This window comes from Asparagus officinalis, chromosome 6 (genome assembly GCF_001876935.1).
Source record: "Asparagus officinalis chromosome 6, Aspof.V1, whole genome shotgun sequence".
NCBI lineage: Eukaryota > Viridiplantae > Streptophyta > Magnoliopsida > Asparagales > Asparagaceae > Asparagus > Asparagus officinalis.
The window spans coordinates 76,912,221-76,935,298 of NC_033799.1; the positions used below are offsets into that span (position 1 = coordinate 76,912,221).

A 23,078-nucleotide genomic window follows, 5' to 3' on the forward strand; every position below is an offset into this window, starting at 1 on the left:
CTGTATATTGATATAGGACAAATTTTCAAAACAGACCCTTTTGGGTTTTTATTTGCAAAAAACGACCTATTTCGAAAAAAATTACAAAAACCGACCTGTTTTCAGCCCAGCGCTGAAAACAGGTCGATTTTTGTTAAAATTTTTCCGAAACTTCACGGGAGTTCAACTCCCGTGAAGTTTAATGTATTTTTAAACTTCACGGGAGTTGAACTCCCGTGAAGTTTAATTTATTCATAAATCTTCACGGGAGTTCAACTCCCGTGAAGATTTATGCCCAGAATATCACCAAAGCTGCTCTCTGGGAAGTTGAGACTGCAACTTCATGGGAGTTTAACTCCCGTGAAGTTGCAGGTTATACTAAACATGCACAGAATGTTCTGCATGTTTTGTATACATACCTGTTAACTCATATATACACCAATTTAATTGCAAACAATCACAACAATATATACATGATTTAACCATGAATTAAACATGCACGATTATATATATGAACAATAATTGATCTTCAAAAGTTTAGTATTTGAAAATTTAGGAAAGTTACAAATTTTAACAAAATAACTTCAAATACAACCCAATATACCTCCCCTCCTTCCTCTCCCTCTCTTCCCCGCCCCCTGGGTTCCTACTGATGAGCCTCAAATATCTGTGTATCCGGCTGTGTATGAAGTTGCGAAGGGCCGGCTCCATCGGCATGCGAAGTGCCTGCTCCATCGGCATGCGAAGTGCCGGCTCCATCGGCATGCGAAGTGCCGGCGTCATCATCACGTGGCCGTCAACGTCGAGCGTACGCCTGTCCAAATGAGCGAGACCTGTCCTCACGACCTGCGAACTCGTCGACGTGAGTTTTATGAAACACCTGCGCTATGCTCTTCTTGATCCTGCTGATGAGCCCTAACGCCACCTGATCCTGAATCTCAGTCACGTGCGCATTAGTATCAGCATCAATGCTATCTAAAACACGGACCTGCGAGGTAAACAATTTATTAAGTACCAACTCAATAAAAAATGTTATAATTTAGCTTAGAAACTTACGTAATCTCTCTCGTTCATCCCACTAGGGATGTAACTATCTGTTGGTGGGCGTGGCATGTGTCAAGCTGACTACCAACGCATATACACGGTATAGTCAACAGCTGTGGGCCTCGTATCCTGTATGAAATCCCACCTGTGAACCCACCTGTCTATATAGGCCGCACGGACTACGGCCCAGTCAGTACAGTGCGATGTAGGGCGCCGTCGACGATCGATCTGCTCGACATGATCTGGAATATGCTGAGAGAGCGTAAACTGCCGTAGCACACGGTCCGAGACATGCATCTCCACGATCTCCCAACAGATCAATGGAACTCTGGCTCTCCTCCATAAGTCGGGACTATCTCGGCAGATAGGTGCAAGAGAATGCATATCGAGCTCCGGCGGTGTATAGGGTCTCGACTATCTCGGCAGATAGGTGCAAGAGAATGCATATCGAGCTCCGGCGGTGTATAGGGTCTCCACTTGAACTGAAATAAAATAAAACATTTATCAGTATCATACAGAAAAACTATAATATTCATACTTCTTGATTTTTATATTTACCTGTTCGTGTTGGAGGACATCAAGCTCATTTCGGTAAAACTGACGGTGACGTGTCGCTGATCTGTACTGAGCATATCGCACGTTATACCTATATGCAGAATAACGAATATATAAGTACAAATTCATTACGAATGAAATATGTGTGTACAATTATACATGTATGCCAAAGGATACTGCCCCTCTAGGTCACGGTGTATAAGTAAAGTGGGTCGTCTAATATGAATGCGCTCCCATGACCAAATCTGTATCAACGTACATCATCCCTTGAATTCTTTATTCTGCATCAGGGATACCCTACCCAATTCTCGATACAAGTATGCCAACACCGCACTGCCCCACGATAGTGCGCCGCATACATCGAAATCCTCCAGGAGTGGTAGCCATCGTGCATGTACGAGTGTCTTGCTCGCATCAGGAAATAGTACGCACCCTATCATGTGCAATATGTACGTACGAGCATGAAACTGGAGCGTCTCAATAGGGGCATCCTCTGGTATATCGCTCTGAAATGTCTGACGAAGCCACGATAGCTTCATCGCACCACTCCTCAAGTCGGGAACCTGACCAAGAAGCCTAGCACATACCTCCGGCCAACTATGATCATCGGTGCTCGTAACTGCCGGTCCATCGATCCGGAGTCTAAGTATGACGGCCACGTCCTGTAAGGTGATGATGCACTCCCCTATATGCATGTGAAAGGTGTTGGTCTCTGGCCTCCACCTCTCAATAAGTTCAGTGATGAGCGGCCAATCAAGCCTAATATATCGAATCGTCGAACACTCCCGAAATCCGGCCTGAGCGATCAGTTCTAGTACCCTCTCATCCTCAATGACCCAAGCCGAATGACTCTGGGAATGCTCGACCATCGTGATGTCTGGCACGGGCTGCACATACTTCTTCTTGAAGTTGTCTCTAATATGTCGCAAGCAATAGCGATGTGCATGTGGTGGCGGGAAATGTCATTGGAGTGCTCTTGGAATTCCTTTTATCCTATCGGATATGAATGTAATCGCCCGCGTCCCCACACTAGGGATATGATATCTAATGCATGCAAAAAACCAAGCCCAATTCTCTGTGTTTTCAACATCAACCACAACAAATGCTAAAGGAAACAACCCGCCATCCGCGTCAACTCCGGTTGCAACAAGCAAAACGCCTTTGTATTTCCCATATAAGTTGGTTCCATCAATACTAAGAAGAGGACGGCAATATCGAAACCCCTCAATACAGGGCCCAAATGCCAAAATACACCGGTGAACCGCCTTTCTCCACCGTCAACCGGGTCCGAAGATACTTCGTAGACAGTCCCCGGATTTTTTCTTTTGAGTGCTTCAAGATAATGAGGTAAGATCTCATACGATTTATCCCAATCCCCGAATATTTTTATCATCGCTTCCTCCTAGCATTCCAACACTTGTGATATGATACATCCAAGTTGGTGGCTTTATGCACTAAAAGACGGATATCTTTCGGCCTTAGATCAAGGTCCTCCCTCAGATGCGGTAAAATCAATCGATATATAAAAGAAGAGGACACATTCTTGTTATTCATCTCTAATCGAGGATTGCTACAAGTGTGGAGTCCATTGTATGCCATGATTTTGAATTGCCCACCTACTCTTGCACCCGAGCGTGAATTAAGCTTCCACGGACACCTCGCATTGCCGTCGTGGTGTCCACTATTATCTTCAACATCGTCATCTTTGCGATAGAAACAAACCACATTATAGCTTGTAGTATTATTTTTGGTTGGCCTGAACTTCACATTTTTTGTAATGGAATACGTGCGAATAGCATGGATCAATTTCTCCTTACTCTCGTGAAGATCTCCCTTCATGAATGAGAAGTCCTTGGCCTGTGTATCAACACCGCTATTAGTGCCAATAGGAACACTTTCCATCACAGAGTTATCAATCCATTCATCTCCTTGAAGTTCATCGGGCGGTGGATCCTCTAAGACGACATACTCATTATTAACATAACATCCGTAGATGTGTTGGTTTTCCCCGTCATCACGATCTATCAAGGTCATGCTATTAATTTGTAATCCCTCCTCTTCATCATCATTCTCGGATTCGACACTTGCATTATCTTCTTGAATTCCCGTGTTAGTATCGAAAGCATTCGAAGTGCCCACGAACGAAGGACCGCTCATGTATTGTGATTGTGTCCAACATTCATCTTGTTGAGGAGATAAAAAGCCTACAGAATCAACTTCAGGATCCTCCAACATGCGGGAATACATTCCTTGGGAGTTCAACGATTTGCCCAAATCCCTCTGATGTTTTTCAATGAACAATTCGAAATGAGACCCATATCGTAGTCACTTGATATTTGAATGCCACTTGTTATGTTCCCCACAACAGGATAATTGCAAACCACACTAAGGTGATACTCACGTGAGTTAGTTAATATAAGTTTGTGTAATTCATTAACCAACTCATCGAAAGTACACGATTTTGTTATGAACAACGGTCTCGTCGCGCCTCCTTCATAAACGAGCATATTATTTTCGAGATAATTAATCTTCCCATCATAAGAACAGAGAATTACGATTCGATCGTTCATCGTTACCTCTGAAGAGTGAAAAATTAAAGATCAATATTACACGAAAAGCAAAATAAATATTGATTGTTACTAATTTTTACATTTAGGTAGTAACTCTAATTTCCACAATAATTCATAATTTCACCTCTAAATGCACAAAATTATTTAATTTTTCTTCACAAAATTCGTAAATAATCCACAATTAAATTCTAAATGCGAAAATTTGTCCTTTGTAAATAATTCACAATTAAATTCTAAAATCTAATTTATGGCATACATATGTAGTAACACTATTTTTCGCATTTATTGATAATTTCCCCTCTAATTCCACAAAATTATTGATAATTTTCACACTAATTCCACAAAATTATTGATAATTTCCACACTAATTCTTCACAAATTTCCCAAAATTATTGATAATTTCCCCTCTAATTTTCACATTTATTGATAATTTCCCCTCTAATTTTCACATTTCTTCACAAAATTCGTAAATAATTCACAATTAAATTCTAAAATCTAGATTTTTATATGAAATCACAATCAAATAGTGAGAGTATACAAAAATTAGAGAGTATAAATTTTTTTAGGAAGAATTACCTGTTTTTTTATCTGAGACTGAGATCTCACGTCGGCAAACGGAATGGAGGTGGCGGCGGCGGTCGGACGCTCCGGCGGCGGCGGTCGGGCGCTGGGCGGCGACGGTCGGGCGCTGGGCGGCGGCCTTATATAGGCACGCCAAACTCTACGGGAGTTCAACTCCCGTGGAGTTGCAGACGGCATTTCCCAGAGAGCGCTTTCTAGGAAATGCGACATGTAACTCCACGAGAGTTGAACTCCCGTGGAGTTTTAAAGAATAAATTAAATTTCACGGGAGTTCAACTCCCGTGAAGTTTAAAAATACATTAAACTTCACGGGAGTTGAACTCCCGTGAAGTTTTAGAAAACAGGTCGGTTTTTATAAATTTTTTCGAAAAAGGTCGTTTTTTGCAAATAAAAACCCAAATGGGCCTGTTTTGAAAATTTGTCCATATATCACTGTTGGAACAACAACAGAGGCTACAGAAAAAGACTCGAATCCTTGAAAGAAAAAAGAAAAGAAAAGAAAAGAAGAGAAAATTATTTCCATTCCCAAAATTCTCGCGCGCGGTCGGATCTGGAGAACCCTTCAATTTTCCCGCAAAAACCCCCAAATTTTGATGCACTGAAACATGGTAAGTCTGATATTTCCACCCTTTTCACCTGTTTTCTTGGGTTCTTCTTTCGCCTGTATCTTTTGTCAAATTAATGAATAGGAAAATAAATAAATAAATACAGATTTTGCTTGACATGGAATTTGTTGAGATCGAGAGCTTGCTTTCTTTAAAAGTAGTTTCTTCCATTAAAACCAAAGTTGTGGCCTTTGATCTACGCACGTGAGCTCAATTTGGGAAGAATATGAAAATGGGTTCTTAGATCTTCTGGAGAGAGGTTTGTCAGTGTTGAAGATTGTTGCTACAACAGTAATTTCAGTGATTTGGGGAGACCAATTCAGAGACATGAAAGATTTAAGGGATCAATGTCTAAAAATTAATTTTTTTGGGGGGGTATATAAAAAAAAAAGAGAGGTGTAAGACCTTGTTTCCAGTTTCTAACTTGTTTGCTATCTGATGGTTGCTGTACATTTGATAGGCTTGGGTTACCTTGCTTGATTTCTGGGCAGTCCCTTCGCCTCTTTCTTGATTAACTCATCTGATCATATGAAAGAAGGAAAATTTACTGATTTTGAAAAAAAAAATGTTGAATCATATCCAAGCGAAACTAAATTTTAGCTCATATTTGGACTAACAAGCTTCAAGGTCTTTGCTCCCTTTTTCACTTGCAAAATGCACTAAAGTTGGAGTCACAAGGTTCACCGCCCCAACCCCCCGCGCACATGCGCTTGCGCTCACCCACGCACCAACCCAAACCGAAAAGAAAAGAAAAGAACACAACAGCAACGACACATGATGAAGAAGGAAAAAAACTCACTGCTTCTGGTGAAGTTTTGAATCAATCGAAAGCTCATGTTCGGAGCTATTTTTGGATATTTCGACACAAAGCTTGGTATTTTCATTAGGTCATGCCTTCCTTGTGTATAATTGGTTTTATGTAGCACTAGAGGAATTTATTTTCTCCGGTCTGCGTCTTTTGGTTAGTCTCTTGTTCACATCTATCATTTTCAGCCCCTGTTGGAGAGGGCCTAGCTTCTATTTCATTATTTCAAATGCATTCCCATAGAAGTGTTTGAGCTCTTTGTTTGATGAAGTTGCGTCATGATTCTGGATTATTGAGATAATCATCCTACTTAGAATAGCGTCATGATTCTCGAGCAACAAAATAAATAAATAAATAAATCCTTTTCTTCCTTGTGCCATAAGAGTTGCACAAATTAGTTTTTCGACGTTAATGAATAATCTGGTTTGGTAGGTAAACCGCAAGGGATTTCTGAAGACAACTCACACTTGTTACAAACTGCGCTCGTTCTCTATACCTTACATTTGGATGTTATTTTATTGCTATAACATGAAATGGATTGAAAAAAGCATCTCAAACCCAGAAAAATGAACCAACATAATCCATAAGCTTTATTTTATCCTGCAAATGTGTTTTTGGAGGGCAAAGAAAAGGAAATGTTAACTTATTGTTATTCCAGGGATCGTAATACTGGGAACTTGTTATCGTCTTTCGTCTGAATTGTTTGTTACAGAGTTCTTTGAAAGTTAACGCGACAACAAACATTGTATGCAGGAAAAAGAAGCAAAAAAGGAAGCCTTCAGGAAGTATCTAGAATCTAGCGGCGTGCTTGACGCTCTGACTAAAGGTTTTCATCAGTGTTAATTAGGATTATTTACTGAGTCTGTACATGACCGACTAATTCTAATCCCTAGTCTATGGCTCTCTTGTAGTTCTTGTTGCGCTATATGAAGAGAATGACAAGCCATCTTCTGCACTCGAGTAAGTTCTTTGTATGCTGAAGTTTCTGAAATTAATACCTACCATCCAAAGCATCCAAAGCATGGATGCACTTGCTTATAGCAAATGTAGATGTTGAGAGGTCTCTCTTTCCTTTTCTGTACTCTTTCATCAAATGAATGCTGAAGTTTCTGAAGTTAATACCTACCATCCAAAGCATGGATGCACTTGCTTATAACAAATGTAGATGCTGAGAGGTCTCTCTTTCCTTTTCTGTACTCTTTCATCAAATGAAGACATCTACTTATGCAATTTGTTTCACATAGTTTAAACTAGTCCATGTGCAAATGCAGTAATGCATATGCACAAGAAGTGACTTCAAACCATGTGAAGAATCATCAGTTGTGCTCTGAGTCTACAACTAGTTAGTCTTTGATTTGGAAACTGTCAGTTATAACCTTATCTAGCATAAAATCACAACATTTTCCAGCATAATTTTATTTGTCTGCTTATAATTTTTTTTCTTAGGAGAGGAGATCTTTGCAGAGTCCAGGCAGATAACCTCTTGGTTAAAAGACTTTCCAATGAACGCCCTTATTTTTTGATGCTTTCTTTCATGTACAAATCAAAGCTGCCTTATTCTTCTATCTTGTAAAACGTCACTCTCTTCATACTCTTACCATGTATATTCAGAACTTTCTAGGAACTTCCACGAAAAATTTTACATGAAGTTTGTTGAAAGAAAACCTGTTGTTGAGTGGCATTGTGTGAAGATCCCACTAGCCTAAGGGCTCATATATGGTAACCCTAGAACCTTGTAGTTCAAAGAATACCTTATTCAGACTTAATTTACAGAATTCCACACTGTTACTCTACATGGTATAAAAACTTTACTTTTCTCATGCTTTGTTCTTAGAAACAAATATGTTAGATGATTCTTTAATAGTCTAGATATTAGTAAATACTATACAAGATTGTATTTATGAAAAAATTGAACCGGCATTGTTTTATCTATGGGGTTTTTTCCTTTCTAAAACCAGTCCCTCAAATTATCATGTTTCGAAATATGTTCTCCCAATAAGATAAAATAAAATAAAATACTTGAAATAAAAGTCGTAAAATTGTTTAAGTTACATCAAATATGTCCCTATGGTTAAATTTGGTTCAAGACCTCGGAATTCAGGATTGTCACTGACCTTACCTTGATCTGACCCATACCTGGCTCTTTGACGTGCATCACAGATAGATAGGATAGTGTGTCATTATGATGCCCATGACCTAAATCCATGCATTTGATAGAATAGAACAGTTGAAAGTACTTGAAACTAAAGTTGCATTTTAATGATGAAACTTTTAAAGCGATTAGTAAATGGTTTTACCGAGCAAGGAGAAACAAAACAAATTTAGAAAAGGAGGGCTATTCACATGCATTGAGAAACATATAATTGCGTGCCATTTTGGAACCCAAGAACTAAAATTTACATCTTTCATGTGATGTAGTTGGATTTAAAAACTAAAAATGTTGTTTAATTATGGAATGATTGTTTTACAGCCAATCGGAATATAAGATTGTCCAAAGCTTATTAGCATTACTAGTTATAATTCCCTCAAAGAAAAATATTGGTTGATGAAGCATGGGGGCTTATGGATAGGAGATGATACTATGGTTCATCCTGGCTTATGAATAGTTGATGAATAAGTACATGTACTATTCTCTTCAGAAATAATGATGGTGTATCAATTCCCTGTGAAAATGATAGCTTCCGTGGGCCAAGGTAGTGAACTAGGAGTATTTTAACATACTTATTAACAGGATGGCAGGGTGAATTTTAATGTGGAAAAGTGCACAGTATGGTAAGAATACGCATACCATTTTCTCCTTCTTGAACTTATCCAAAAAAAACTGATGAAATTTCTGGGAAACCTTGTACTTGCTTGTTATCTTATAAGCTACCGGCCTTGTTGTAAATAGCGGCTGATAGCGGCGCCATTGCGGCGCAAATAGCGGTAGTGGAGCCTACCACTACAACTTCATTGATTGTTGTGAACAATAGTGCTGGTGAGTGCCTTACGCTCACCAAAGCGCTCGAAAACAGTAAATAGCAGCAAATAGTGGTAAATTGCGCTCATTTTTCTATGCTTAAAGACTTGATTTTTATGTGAAGTTTCAAATAGTTAATACAATTATGTTGCTACAATTCAACGTTTTTCTATTATTGAGAGTTTTTCTATTAGAGATTTGAAAGTTGAAGGAATGAGATAATAACAGTGTTTTTGATAGACATGTATGCATTTTCATTCTGTACAGTACTTTTGTTAACATTATGGGATTGTCACACGTCTATGTCATGCTTAGGATCTCTATAAATCATCAGATATGCATGTGTAGAATTTTTACAGTTTTCTTTTAAGTTTTATTTTTTTAAATATTTATACATATTTAAATTGGATCATTATTTAACTTTGCGCTTTTTACCGCTATTTTGTCACTATAGTATAGCCCCAAATAGTCTTAGCAATGCCTCACCGCTACGCGAAGCTATCCGCTATGGGTACTGGGTCGCAAACTAAGTGATGTGAGAGATGGATCTTCTCATATGAATCTGGAAAATAAATAGAGTTATGAGTATTATGATCTGCCTTCTCATTTCTTAAAAAGGCTTCTGGGTCATTGACTTGTATCAAAGTTGCATAGATTCTCTAATAAGTGAGGTTGGAAAATAGCAGTTGGAGAGTGAGAAGTGTTTATTTCTGCAGGTTTGTCCAGCAGAAATTAGGTGGCCCCTCACTCTCAGAATATGAGAAACTCCAAGCAGAGAAGGCTGATTTGCAGTTGAAGTATGACGAGCTCCTGGCTGCTCACAAAGAAACATGTGCAATGGTACTAGCTCACATAATTTACATAGTACTCTCTCTTTTTTCTACAATTGCTATCTATCTTTTGTATTTTGTGTTGACATGGATCTTTATTTATGCATGGATTAGGATATTTGGGCAGATATTCATACATGATTCCTTAAATGTGGTGTTCGGTTGTCTGCATATTCTTTGTTACCAACAAAACATACTGCTTATCTGCCAATTGGTAGTCAACTTGTAAATCCTTAACGAGGTTGTGCTATTTTCTTGGTCAAAGTGTGGCAGACAAGTCAAGCGCTTGTTTTTAACCCTTAGCGGTTTGATTGTATATGGGAACACCTATCTTATTAGTTGTGTAGTAATAGCAATATGTTGGATATTATTTTTTAGTAAAAAATAGGGCAGGATGCCCTATTCATATATTAAAACAAAATAAGATAAAATACATAGAAAGACGACTAGAGGGAGAACTTTTAGTTACCTGTTTTAACCGCATGGCAATACGTCGGATATGATTGGATAGAAATCCATATACAATAGATTTCTAATTCGCATTAGTTTGTTATAAACGCATAAAGTTTCAAAAAAAACCAGGTCAAAATTTTAAAATTAATTAAACTTGTTTAAATGGGTTTTAGGAGGTTTAAAGATCGAAAGAGTACTTTTCATAAAAACATAGTGATACAATTTCCAGAATTTATTTCAACTTGCATCTGATATATCTTAATTTCTTGATTCTCATGTTTTATGTTGACTGAAGTTAAGATAGTCATGTTGAGCACCTCGAGTATGCTTGAAGATCTTTGAATAATACTTCAGTTAGTGCAGAAAATTTGTTAATACTCCATATTTCCCACTGGAAAATCTAAGTAGACATTACTAACGTAGACTGAAGTTTTTCTCTCAGCGCTTCCTTTGTAAGAAGCTTGGATGCATCACTTTCAGAAGCTCTCGCTTCCTTTGTTAATAGTCATTTTGTTCCGGTTATCTGGGTCAGATTCTATACTCAGCCTTTTAAACTGGAGAGTTCTTCTACAGACTGGGAACCTCTCTACTACTTTATATAGGCAGTGTAAATTAATGGTTTAAACAGACGATTATGATAAATTAAGAGTTTGGTACTAATGTGATAAGTTGATGTTAGCTTGAATTCTCGTCGAAGAAATTTTTTTCCCGAGGTTTTTTATGGGGACCTTTCTCCCTCTCGACTCTCGAGTATGTGCATGTTCATGTGCACGTGCACGTGAACGTGTGTTTATTTTCAGTAATTTTTAGAACTAATCATTTGCTAATACTTGCAGCTTGATGTGTTGAAGAACTCCAAGGTCGCAGCTACATGCAAAGAGGAAGTAGACGGAGATAATGTAAAGGATGAGTTATAGGCTTATTTGTCATTCATTAATTTTATTGCGTGCTAGGCTTGAAAAAAAAAATTAAGAAGGAAAGGTCATTGTCTACACTAATCTGCTATGAATCTGAATATGTAACTAATAATTTTTCTCACGCTTAAACATTGAAATGGTACCAGTTTGTCATTAAGAATTACACACCCTTGTCATTGTTCTTCTATTCATTTATTTCTATCCAACTTTTTTTTTTTCTTTTCTTTTTTCTGCCGGGCTGTGTCTCTTTCAACACAGTCTCAATATATATATTCTTTATTGATCTCCATGTATGAGAATAATGTTAGGAAATAGAATACATGCAAAATTATAGCATTCTCAACTTGAAAATTAGAGGGACATTAATATTAAAGAATGTGATAGCGTGTAGCTTTGGCAAGAACAAGAGAATTGAGGTAATGTTTGTGGCTTGACCTCCAACTTTGAAAATAGTGGTTACTGAAGAGAACTTAAAACTTTGTAATTTTGGATTTTATTCCTACTGATTCTGGGATTTTGTCTCTGTTCTCTGGTGTATGAATGGGGGTGTTATCGTACAAGTTTTGTTACTCAGGCATGTTACGTGCATGCTCTGATTTCTTTGTTTTGTGTTTGAGTCTTTGAGCTGGATTACTATACTATCAAATAGTATAGTAAATATGTATCCTTTCAAATGGTATAGTAAGTATGTATCCATTTAGTATTAGAGATTTTTTTCACTTGTTCAATAATTATTTTCATAGTTTCAAGTGAAAAAGAATTCCCATTGTTTATGCGTTTTTCACTGAATCTTCAACACCCCCATAGTAAATTGAGCATTTATCTGGGTTTGCCTCAAGTCCTGAAGTGATACTGAATTCCTTAATACATTGATATAGCTTTTGCACAGAGTGAAGATCACCCTTAGCAAATAAAAGCAGATCATCTACAAATATGAGGTGATTGATCTGAAATTTAGCACACTTTGGGTGAAATTTGAATAGCCTATCATTCTTTAACAAACCCAAGCTCCTTGAGAGGTACTCCATCCCCAAAATAAACAAATATGGAGATAGATGATCCCCTTGTCTCAGCCCCCCGTTCATCCTTGAAATAGCCATGAAGAGTTCAATTTAGAGATATAGAATACTTTGGAGAGGAAGTGCAAGCCAAAATCCACTTAATCAGAGCCACATGGAAACCTAAGCCATGGAGCAAGTCAGAAACGAAACTCCAACTGATAGTATCAATAGCCTTCCTAATGTCAATATTTAACATAACCCTTGGAGAGAGATGTTTCCTGCCATAGCTTTTTACAAGCTCATGTGCCAACATGATGTTAGATAAAATCTGCTTCCCTTAACAAAAGCAATTTGTGCTTCATTTACAAGATACCCCATTATAGTTTTTACTCTATTCGACAAAATTTTTTAGATGAACTTGTATAAACAATTACAGAGCAATTTTTGAGATGGGCAAAATATTTTGATGAAATATCAAATATGTATGATAGTTTTTTTTAAAAGTTTGAGGTAATAAAGAGCAATTAACCGTTTCAAAAACAAGCGAAAAAACTCAACAGAGGGGGCGAAAGCGGGGAGAGCTCCAGTCTTGTCTCAGCGATGAGGAGGCTCTTTTCCCATCACCATCATCTCAACAAGCTCCTCTCTCGAAACCCTAACCCTAGATTCCCTAAACCCCCGCCACCATCGCTCAATCAATCCATCTCCTCCTCCTCCTCCTCCTCCGCCGCCGCCAAAACTCAACAGAGGGGGCGAAAGCGGGGAGAGCTCCAGTCTTGTCTCAGCGATGAGGAGGCTCTTTTCCCATCACCATCATCTCAACAAGCTCCTCTCTCGAAACCCTAACCCTAGATTCCCTAAACCCCCGCCACCATCGCTCAATCAATCCATCTCCTCCTCCTCCTCCTCCTCCGCCACCGCCGCCAACCTCCACCGCCCTCTCTCGCGCATTCCGTCGAACACCTTCAGCTCATGGCGCCGCGGCGTCTCTCCGTCGAGCTCTCTAGGGTTTCTCTCTTACCAGTTCCTCTCCAAGGCGAAGAAGCCTCTCGATCTCGCCGGCTTCGTCGAGAGCGGGATCCACTCGCTCAAGGTCTCTCTGCGGAGGAGGAGAGGGTTTGATTTCGGCCGTCGATTCTCCATTCCCGGTCTAGGCTACTGGTACTAGGTTTTGGGGGCCGATATCTCATAAACCCTAGGACAAAGATGCAAGCTTTGAGGTTTTCTTGTTTCTTTTTACGCAGGAGATACTTGAATCTGACACCGGATGGAGTTGTCCTCGGCTTAATTGGAGCCAATGTTGCAGTTTTCTTCCTTTGGAGGATCGGCAGTCCTAGATTCATGAGGAATCACTTTATGGTAGCGCATTCTGATTTAGGAGCAAAAAGTGGTTTGTGAGTGTCCTCTCTTTTGCTAACTAGGTTCCCTTTTTATTTGTTGATGGCAGATTTCGCTGGATAATTTCAAGAGCGGCCGACTGCATACTCTGGTGACGTGCGCGTTTAGTCATGTGGAGTTTGATCACCTCCTATCGAACATGATCGGTCTCTACTTCTTCGGAACAAATGTATGGTTTGGTTTTAATTCTGCTTAATGTTTTTTTAGTTCGTTGAGTGTTCTTATACGGGGTCTCAGGCCTTATAATGTGTTAGCCAACAAGTTTGCCTGATGAATGTATATGGTCAAAGGACTCTTCGAGCTGGTGAGTGTTGAGGGTTGTAATTTTATACTCTTAACATATATATTATAAGACCTATATTCCCTCCATGTGAAATTTGAAGGTGTAACATGGAGAAGAAAGGCAAGTTTAAAGGAGGGATTCCTCTTTATTTTATTGTACCGATCAAGGGCTAAGGACTTTTATTTATAGGTACATTATAGCCTAATTATGGAAGAATAATTACTACCGGTTACAATATATTTATAATAGCTACCATATTTGCCATTTTAATATTGTGCTATCAATGATTTTAATTATGTTGTGTTCCTTTTAGTACTAGCTAACATCTAACACATTTAGCACATGTATAATGTGCCATAGGTAGCTAATAATGCCTTGATTTGTGCATTGATATAGATCAAAATTGAGTTGTCATTGACAACTCTTTTCTGATGCTTCCAAATTAGATTTCCTCTCTTTACATATATTGAACTTATTAGCAGTATATCTTGTGACCTTAAGGAACTTTTCATTGCAACAAGTTTTATCAAGATTATTTGTTGATCGCAGTAGAGATTGTAGCTAATAAGTCAATAATCATTTTAGTTATAATTAGTATTCTGTCAAGTTTTCGAGAAGTGCTTTCGGTTTTTTGTTTTTCTAGGTGGTATGTTGACTATGCTCTTTATGAGTGAGTTTTCACTTTTCAGAGGGCAAAGAAATTTCATCAAAAAAAAAAAAAGGGCCAAAGACATTGTACATCACATCACCCGAAGTCCTCTGTATAAGGTCACAAAAATACGCACCAGTGCGAAAGAAAAGGAAACAAGAGTTAATTACCTCTATGGACCAATTACAAAAATGTTAACGATAGCTTGTTGCATACAGTGCTGAATGAAACTCATGTTTCCGGTGCATATGGTTTTGTAGTTACGCTGATGCTAACCTTGATATAGAGCTTAGCATCGAAATTGTGTTCTATAGTTTTAAACTGTTTTTCTTTATATTACATACACATGACAAATTCATGCGCAATCTGAACCTGGCTGGTGGCACTGTGACCAGATTGGAAGGCTGTTCGGACCTGAATACCTGCTGAAATTATATCTTGCTGGAGCATTGGGAGGATCGATATTTTTCTTGTTGCACAAGTTTCTAATTGCTCCATCTTCAAAGGTAACGAATGATGCGGCAGGAATTACTGGACAAGCTAAGCAATAATCATAACCCACGATGTTCAGAAGCTGGTCACCCTTATGGCTGCTGATAATATCTGATGGTCTTTGATTCAAATTTATTGTGTGCCGTGCTGTTCAGTCACTGTTTTCATAATTCTTGAACCTCCTCTGTGAAAATTGCAGGGTACGTTTGGATGGGATTCTTCTAGAGTACCTGGCCTGGTACGTCAATTCAAGTTGTTGATCGACTGATTCAGCACTCATCCTCAGACAACATAATGAAGCAAACAAATTCCAAGAAATAATTATGCATGTCAAAAATCTTGAAACATCTGTTTCATTTGTAGATATAGATGCAACCTTCATTCATGCACCTACATCTGCTCAAACTTCATTTTAACATCTGACTTTTATATGTGTCTTGCCCACGTAATTCCCCATTCTACTCTTTTCGATGTAAACTAACGACCATTGTAATCAACGTGTCATACAGGGTGCAAGCGGTGCCGTGAATGCAATAATTCTTCTAAATGTATTTCTTTTTCCTAAGGATATATACTACATAAACCTCATCATACCAGTACCTGCAATGTTAATGGTGAGATCAGATTCTCAGTCCAAAGTTTTGTTTTTCCTGCTAAGGGTTACATTTACTTAACATCCTACTATGTCATCTCAGGGAGCATTAATTATTGGAACTGATCTATGGAGGGTAAAAAAGGTACGGAACTGTTCTAGGCGTTCCCATTCTCTCTTATGTACAAATTGGGTGTGGACAAATTGTTTAAATGATTTTAAATATAGCACTAATGAACATTGGCTGTATAAAATCTCAACCCTTACGGATTAGAGGTATGGTGGGATTCTCATGCAGTAGGTATAGAGTGGTATATTGAGAAAGACATTCATCTTCTTATTCAAAACATAGAGCCACTTGAATTCTCATACATCACATGTTCTTTTTCTCCCTTTCTTTTTTATTTTTTGAATAAAGATTTGACATTGCTCTTTATCTTTCCTGGCTAAATATGTCACAAACATCTAACAGTGATCAGTGGTGCAGTATTTGGTTATAACATCATAAAGGGACCTTTGAAGCAGTGTCCAATACTAGTTTCTACAGCTGAGACAATATTGTTTTTAGTGAATGATTGAATTTACTTGGGATATGGGTTGTGCACTACTTTTTACTAACATTTGGAATCTTGTTCACTTTTTGTCATTGATGAATTCAACAAGCTTGTATTCAATCTTATCCAATGATTGTTAGTCTGGCAAGACTCTCTTCATGTTAGGATATTATGTTTTGTTATTTTATTATTTTTATTTTTTTACATCGTTAACCATTTTGGAGAGAGGAAAAAGAAAGGAAGCTAGTATTGTAAGGAAACAACAGGGCACATAAGAGGATCTGGATATGTGAAGAAATTCTTTAATACCAAATTAGTGTTGGCTAGTAGGAGATCCAAGAGTTATAGTAGAGAACAAGAGGTGGAGCAAATAAACGCGATGCCTTTTAGATCAAAGCAACAAATGTTTCATTCCATATTCATCGACAGTCGATACTGAGTACACCTCTGATATCTGAGCCCTTTGTAGATTTGAGATGCATAAAAATAGATAAGACTGGATTCTAATTTTGTAGAATCTAAATATAAGTAGGTCAGAAAAAAAACTTATCTAACTAACAAATGAACTACCTTACAAACAAATCTAACAAGTTTACTAAACTAATTCTGGTCCTAACAGAATCCGGTACAAGCTACCTAATAAGTAAATTGATTTATTTAACCAATCAAAACATGATCTTGATCCATCAAAATCTTCATCATCTAGGCACACCTGTCTACATCCTTGCTTCATACTTCACTTCGGGGAAGAGGTCAACAAATATTACTTTCAATCCTTTATTCTATTGAAGGTTTAACCTCGTTAGATATCTTGATGTAGGCAATAGTTTGCATTATTGTATACGATGTGCAAGTGAAAAATGATCTGGCCATCTTTGGTGCTGATACTAAGTAAAGATGGGGATTAGAAATGTTGGGGCTGTCTAAAGTAAGGTTGGCACGTGTTGGGAATGGCTGCAAAGAGTGCTTAATCTCAAAGTATAAGTTCTGAATGGGTCATTATATTCCCACCTATTGGGAACATTGATATTTCATTTTAAACTGCACTTGAAATACATATATATAAGTTCAACACGCACTACATAAGAGGGTCAATAGTATATATATATTGGTATTCCTTCTTATGAATTAGTTCACTTATGGAGAGCCAATATCAGAATTGGTCACTGATTTACTTTTATACCCTTTTTGTCTATTAAAAATTATAGCTTGTTGTCCCTGATTTGCTTCATTTCCCCTTTGGTCTCTGTCACTTGTAGTTTGGTTCTTACTTAACCCTTATGTTGTTTTGCCCTTGTGTCCTTCTTTAACCTTATATTTGGCAAACGGTTGATCTCTTTCACCTTGTTGGTGACAGGCAGCAAGTTTTTTTCCATTCTTGAAGTGGACACTTAAGCTTGCATCAGTTATTAATCACACTCTGTTCAAGCACTTATACCCTGATTTATGTTTAATTTTATTTTTATCTTTTGGTTTGGAGTGATGTTGGCAATATTAAAGCAACAACCAAAAGTTCTGAAAGCTCTCCATTGAACCCAATGACAATGATGCATAGTGTTGGAATTTCTTTCTGACATGCTTTGATAATTTTGCTCATGCCTTGTTCTAATTAACCCATCTCCTTTTAAGAGGAAAAGACTGTTTTAGGAGCATCTTGCATCCATTCGGTTTTAGTGTGAGTCTAGCAAAAAAGCATGAGATGTGATTTAGTTCCACATTGAGGGGGAAAAGTTAGACGTATATATGGTTAAATATGCTTTGGATTCATTACTCAAATAGGGTTGAACCTTTTGAGTCAATTGGGTCAAAGTAAGTAGATTTGCCTTTACGGGCCTTTGCAACCTATAAGATAACAATTTCTTCTATTACAAGTTCGGCTCCAAGTAATTGCAACTTTATGTTCAGAAAATGTGCATATTTGTAGTATGCTAAATCTTTGACTTTCATGTTCTCGTGTTATTCCATTTAGGGTGAGGGAGATATCTCAGGATCGGCTCATTTGGGGGGTGCTCTGGTCGCTGCCTTGGCATGGGCCAGAATTAAGCATTGGATTTGAATCTGCAGTTTTGTACAGTAACTCACATCCTCTTCACTGGTTTTTGCTCAACAAGAAAAATGACGGACAAGTGGGGGCGAATTCACGAATCTTGTATTTTATCGTGGTTTTCTTTTTATGTTTTTAGTTAATCCTGATGTGGTCGAGTAACCTAATGTTTATGAGCTGGTATATAAGCATCATGGATCCTGACATTTCCTCCATGTATTAGCGATTAACGACGTAAAAGATGTTTTAGATTTGAGTGGTAAGCTACGTTCATGTGCTTCAATTGATTCTAATGTGTTCCGAGTAACCTAGTATGAGTTTGCGTATAAGCATCATAGATCCTGATATTTTCTTTAGTGTTATAACCATCAAGGTATTTGGTGATTGATGGACATAAAGATGTTTTAAATTTTGAGCGATAACTTATGTTCATGTGTTTTAATCATTTCTAATGTGCTTGAGTGACCTAATGTTTATGAGTAAGCATTGTAGATCCTTATATTTTCTGTTGTGCGATAACCTTGAATGCGTAGCTGACTGATGAGACGCAGTTCTATTACAAAGGTTTTAGATCTGAGTGAAAAAAATATTGATTAAATATGCTGCCAAAGACAAAATTATTTCTTAATAAACAAAAAATTAGAAAAGAATATATCGGCCTCTGTTTAAGGAGACAAAACTTTTGTATTTTGTTCAACACTAAAGACTGATTAAATTTTAAAAAGAAACAATGAATAAGACACAAAATGTTTGGACCTTTGCTTAGCCACTGGCGTAATTTTTCTTAATTAATCTTACACTCGAAGTTGCTAACAAGAAAATAGGTGTAAGACTGAAAAATTACAAACACATACCAATATCTGATTCTCTGAATAACACGGAAATCTTTTCAACATGCGAATTGTTACAACCTCAAAACGTTTACAAATTCAAAATATCGTCAATAATATGGATATCAGCAAATGCTCCTCTTTTTTTTAAACTTTTTTTTTGGGATTTATTCCTCCATATCTTCTGCAAACTCCTCTTTGTACATTTCTTCTATCATGGGCTTCCATAACCGAACACGTGCATTTATGAACCAATTCGATATCTGAATACATTCAATTCGAACTTATAAGAACTGTGGTCTGCTGTCGAGTCTAGAAATTTAAGATCATCACAAGAAAATTACCTGGTTTCTTGTTAAGCCTGTTTTCGAAGCCAGCATGAGCTTCTCACTGTCAGTTGGATAACTGTTTTCTACGAATAGTTAGTATATACATACACATGCAAATAACAGTCTGATGAAGGGAACACTACAGGCTTTATGATACTTACGGGTGAAGAAAATGTTCGAAAAGCCAAGATCGAAGGCATGCAACTGATCCTTCCGGAAGACCCCTTAACGGTCTCCAAACCTGTCGTATTTGTACCATGCTGAGCTGCTGAAGAGTCCCACTCTTATGTTGATTTCGTGGTGGATTTTTGGAGAGAGATTCTCTTGAGGAATTTAGTTGGGTGATTATAGCTTCTCTGAGGTTGGAGAAGTGTTTAGACATGGCTTGGATTGTGAGGGCAGTGTATGATGACGCGGACCCTATGCCTGCTATTGATTCGAATGACGATACTACTGTGTTCATTTGATGAAAGTAGTAATCACATCGGCTCTCAAGCTGAAAAAAGAAAGGCGAAAAAAAAAATGAAGTTACTACGAGACCCATGATTGAGATGGAGTAGTCAGTGATTTAAGCTAAAAATCACTATAAAGCCGGGACATATCCTTAGGTTTGTTATGTTTTAGTATAAACTATTATCCTAAGATGCATCTGATATCATGAGCTGCACAATAGTTTCATAAATGTGTCTGGCTAGCTCCAAGGAAATGTCCAAGGTTAAAATTGACAACAAAATTCAGGAACACCAGAGGGAACTCTTTGTGTATGTACGCGTGCATGGACATGGCTTCATGAATCATGATATACGATTATCTTGCAACATAGCTCATCACGATACCCCTAAATCACAGACGATCCTACACCGACACGCAACAAAATTATATTACGAACAATCGATTTACACAGTGAACACTATACACTATCAGAGTCTCATGCCAAATATCAGATTTTATATTACAGAGAAGAAACTACGTTCATCTATAAATCATAAATCCGTAGCAAAGTAAGCGAAACCATTCTATAAGCTACAGATTTAGAAAGAGCGAAAATAAGATGACGAATGTGGCAAATACCTGATCTAACAAGGCAACAAGCTTGCTGATTTTGATATGGACAGCATCGTTCTCGTCTGCTGAGTAGCAATTTGCTTCAAATTGCTTCAAATTAATCTCGGAACACTTTCGAGCTTGCTTGTCATGTTCAGAATCAACTGCATTGCTCACACAAACAACTTCATCTAACAACTCCTGAGCTGGTTTCATATATGGAGAGCTCTGAAGGGCTACTAGAGCCGACGCCATACTGTTCAGAACATGATTATAAGGATTCATGGAATTATAAACTCTGTTATTGTTCTCACTGTTACCAAGAGTCAGCGAAAGCCCGTGTCCTTTTCCATAGCCAACACCTCCGTACTGTTTATGTGCTTCATGATTGATCAAATTATTCATGTGTTCCTCATTTGGATTGACGAAAAGCGGTGCACTGTCTGGTCGAAACTGTAGATTATAGGCGATATGTTCGGTATGAACGGAGCTCGTATCCTTCGAGAACTCTTGAGAAACCATAGCCAAACAAGGTCTAGATGATGCTATGACGATCTGCTATAAGGACTAAAATTTACCTCAATATTTCTCATGAATACCAAACACTAAAATTTCCCAACTATAGGAGCAACGCCAAAAATAGAGATAAAATAAGGGGGAGGAGAGTGATGAAGGTTCAGGGTGAATAACAACCAGTATGAGACCATCAATTGACAAATCAAGCAACCAAAAACAACCCCAAAAACCCCCACAAAACAAGTTACAAACCCCACACACAAAAAAAAAAAAGTAAAAATAGTCAAACAGTGCAAAACATGTCTATAGGTAAGATGATTACCCCCAAGTCCTGAGGATGATAAAGGCAATGTGATTGAGCTTCTTGCTACTAAAAATAAAAGTACTCAGCAGGGGGGGAGAAAAAGGAGGAGGAGGAGGAGGAAGAAGAAAAACCAGTGGTTTTTGCTACAACTGTGCCTCTCTTATTGAAGAGGCACATTGAAGTTTGTGAAGGGGGTGCCTCAGTCTAGTGAAAAGACCAACCTCTTTTCCAGTTTTCAGCTGCCCTGTTTTCTGCCAGGGAATATGTCTTTTCACTTTATTTTATTTTATTTTATTTTATTTTAGTGTCTCTATGGCCATCAGTGAAATCTGAAAGTGCATTTGGAGTGGGCTTTTTTTGTTGTGCGCGTATGCCTTTTATTTTAGTCATTATTATTGCTATTATTTTTTGTTTCATTTGGCTTGTTAATTAATCATTGCATGCTTTTCTTGTCTTTTCTCTCTGATATTGATAGAGGGTCACATGTTGGGTCTCACATCAATCTCAGTACTTCCTGCTGCATTCTCTCTCTCTCTATCTCTCTGTGAATCAGCCTGTGCCCTGCTCCGTACTCTCATTTATTTATTACTATTGAAGACTGTACCCTCCTTTTCCCCTGTTTAAAAAAGGACTACGTACATAAAATCTATTGATCACCATCACTGTGAAGCCCACCTAGAATCGTGAAGGTTGTGTGGATAATGCTAGACAAGTCATCATGTCCCTGTAAAGATTTTTTGTGACAGCCTCCGAGAATTGTATTTTTGATGATAGATAGTTGTGGATGATAAAGGGACTGATTGAGGCCTAGTCCAAATGTGGTAGGTTAGATGATTACTCGATCGTGCAAGATTAATTAGTCTGGTTAAGCCTGAAAAAGGAAACTTGCCCACCTTTTCAGGCTGAGGAAATTTCAACACTAACTAACAACTCCAACTAATTAGCGCGCTCGCGCGCGTCTGCACTATAAAAAAAAATTGGACCAGGTTCAGTCCCGGGCACTATTTTGGCCGAGACCAGTTTAGTTGCGGACCGCCTCCCCCCTAAATCCCAGACTAATACAAACTGGACCACCCAAGACCTCGTTTTTGGCAAGCAGAGATGTTACGGGCTCACCCAGGGGCCAGGGCTACATTTATCCATGTCACTTGCTGAAAAAGCAGCGCTCGTAGGGACATTTGTCAAATTTGCAACCGTGGTCCACCCCTCTCATTTAATGATAATAACACGCCAATGAATCTAGCAAGATCATGGTGCATCATAACCTAACCTCACCCTCACCTGCCATCACATCATTCGCCTCTAGGCTCTAGCTAGGACCACTTTTAACAGTTTCAGAAAAAAAAAAAAATCTGAACCAATGGAGAGCAGGGAAGGAAAAACATAGAATCAGTGCGAGGCATGGAGATTTAGAGATATATATATATATACCTCTCCATGTGATGCCCAGTCCAAATCCTCTACTCCGTTTGATGGCATGTTCTTGCGCATTCAGGCTCTGCAGCACATTCAGTGGGGGGGAGAGAGAGAGAGAGAGATGTATGGATGTGATGTGATGTGATGGCATGGGATGTACTTCATCAAAGTCCCATCTCACTGAGTAACGATAACTGTAATAAGAGAGCACTTCATCAGAGTCCCATCAGCTTTCCAGCACCCAGGGGTTGATGATTCTCACCGTGTACTTGATCTCATGCATCTTCAAACCTTCACGCAAAGACGAATTGAGATCCTCTACTCATG

At 38.2% G+C, this 23,078-nt stretch overlaps 3 protein-coding genes across 6 annotated transcripts; 2 read left to right on the top strand and 1 right to left on the bottom strand.

Moving 5' to 3' along the window:
• Positions 5,180 to 11,490, top strand: LOC109845282 (C-Myc-binding protein homolog). The gene is made up of 5 exons (XM_020414516.1): positions 5,180 to 5,338; positions 6,894 to 6,966; positions 7,052 to 7,100; positions 9,816 to 9,939; positions 11,219 to 11,490. The coding sequence occupies exons 1-5, from the start codon at positions 5,336 to 5,338 to the stop codon at positions 11,297 to 11,299; spliced, it is 330 nt and encodes a 109-aa protein (XP_020270105.1). The 5' UTR covers positions 5,180 to 5,335; the 3' UTR covers positions 11,300 to 11,490.
• LOC109844961 (RHOMBOID-like protein 12, mitochondrial) lies at positions 12,906 to 18,641 on the top strand. The gene is made up of 8 exons (XM_020414148.1): positions 12,906 to 13,461; positions 13,545 to 13,659; positions 13,748 to 13,867; positions 15,026 to 15,136; positions 15,322 to 15,360; positions 15,632 to 15,736; positions 15,818 to 15,859; positions 18,238 to 18,641. Exons 1-8 carry the CDS (start codon positions 13,088 to 13,090, stop codon positions 18,322 to 18,324), a joined length of 993 nt encoding a protein of 330 aa, XP_020269737.1. The 5' UTR covers positions 12,906 to 13,087; the 3' UTR covers positions 18,325 to 18,641.
• Positions 19,170 to 21,603, bottom strand: LOC109845428 (BEL1-like homeodomain protein 11). Of its 4 annotated transcripts, none has more exons than XM_020414678.1 (5): positions 21,354 to 21,603; positions 20,543 to 21,073; positions 19,633 to 19,967; positions 19,487 to 19,547; positions 19,170 to 19,405 (listed from the first exon to the last, which is right to left on the bottom strand). In XM_020414678.1, exons 2-5 carry the CDS (start codon positions 21,035 to 21,037, stop codon positions 19,310 to 19,312), a joined length of 987 nt encoding a protein of 328 aa, XP_020270267.1. In that variant the 5' UTR covers positions 21,038 to 21,073; positions 21,354 to 21,603; the 3' UTR covers positions 19,170 to 19,309. The 4 variants fall into 4 exon arrangements, with proteins under 4 accessions (XP_020270267.1, XP_020270266.1, XP_020270265.1 ...); XM_020414677.1 differs by having other exon boundaries at positions 20,543 to 21,082; XM_020414676.1 differs by having other exon boundaries at positions 20,543 to 21,070; positions 21,354 to 21,601.

Excerpts from the sequence above, each read along its gene's own strand:
- LOC109845282 (XM_020414516.1), top strand. Across the intron at positions 6,967-7,051 it reads GCTTGACGCTCTGACTAAAG|TTCTTGTTGCGCTATATGAA; the intron begins GTTTTCATCAGT and ends GCTCTCTTGTAG. Across the intron at positions 9,940-11,218 it reads ACAAAGAAACATGTGCAATG|CTTGATGTGTTGAAGAACTC; the intron begins GTACTAGCTCAC and ends TAATACTTGCAG.
- LOC109844961 (XM_020414148.1), top strand. The coding sequence starts at position 13,088 with ATGAGGAGGCTCTTTTCCCATCACCATCATCTCAACAAGCTCCTCTCT. Across the intron at positions 15,361-15,631 it reads CTTCTAGAGTACCTGGCCTG|GGTGCAAGCGGTGCCGTGAA; the intron begins GTACGTCAATTC and ends CGTGTCATACAG. Across the intron at positions 15,737-15,817 it reads CAGTACCTGCAATGTTAATG|GGAGCATTAATTATTGGAAC; the intron begins GTGAGATCAGAT and ends ATGTCATCTCAG.
- LOC109845428 (XM_020414678.1), bottom strand. The coding sequence starts at position 21,037 with ATGGTTTCTCAAGAGTTCTCGAAGGATACGAGCTCCGTTCATACCGAA. Across the intron at positions 19,968-20,542 it reads TTGTTGCCTTGTTAGATCAG|CTTGAGAGCCGATGTGATTA; the intron begins GTATTTGCCACA and ends TTCTTTTTTCAG. Across the intron at positions 19,548-19,632 it reads TTCGAACATTTTCTTCACCC|TTATCCAACTGACAGTGAGA; the intron begins GTAAGTATCATA and ends CGTAGAAAACAG.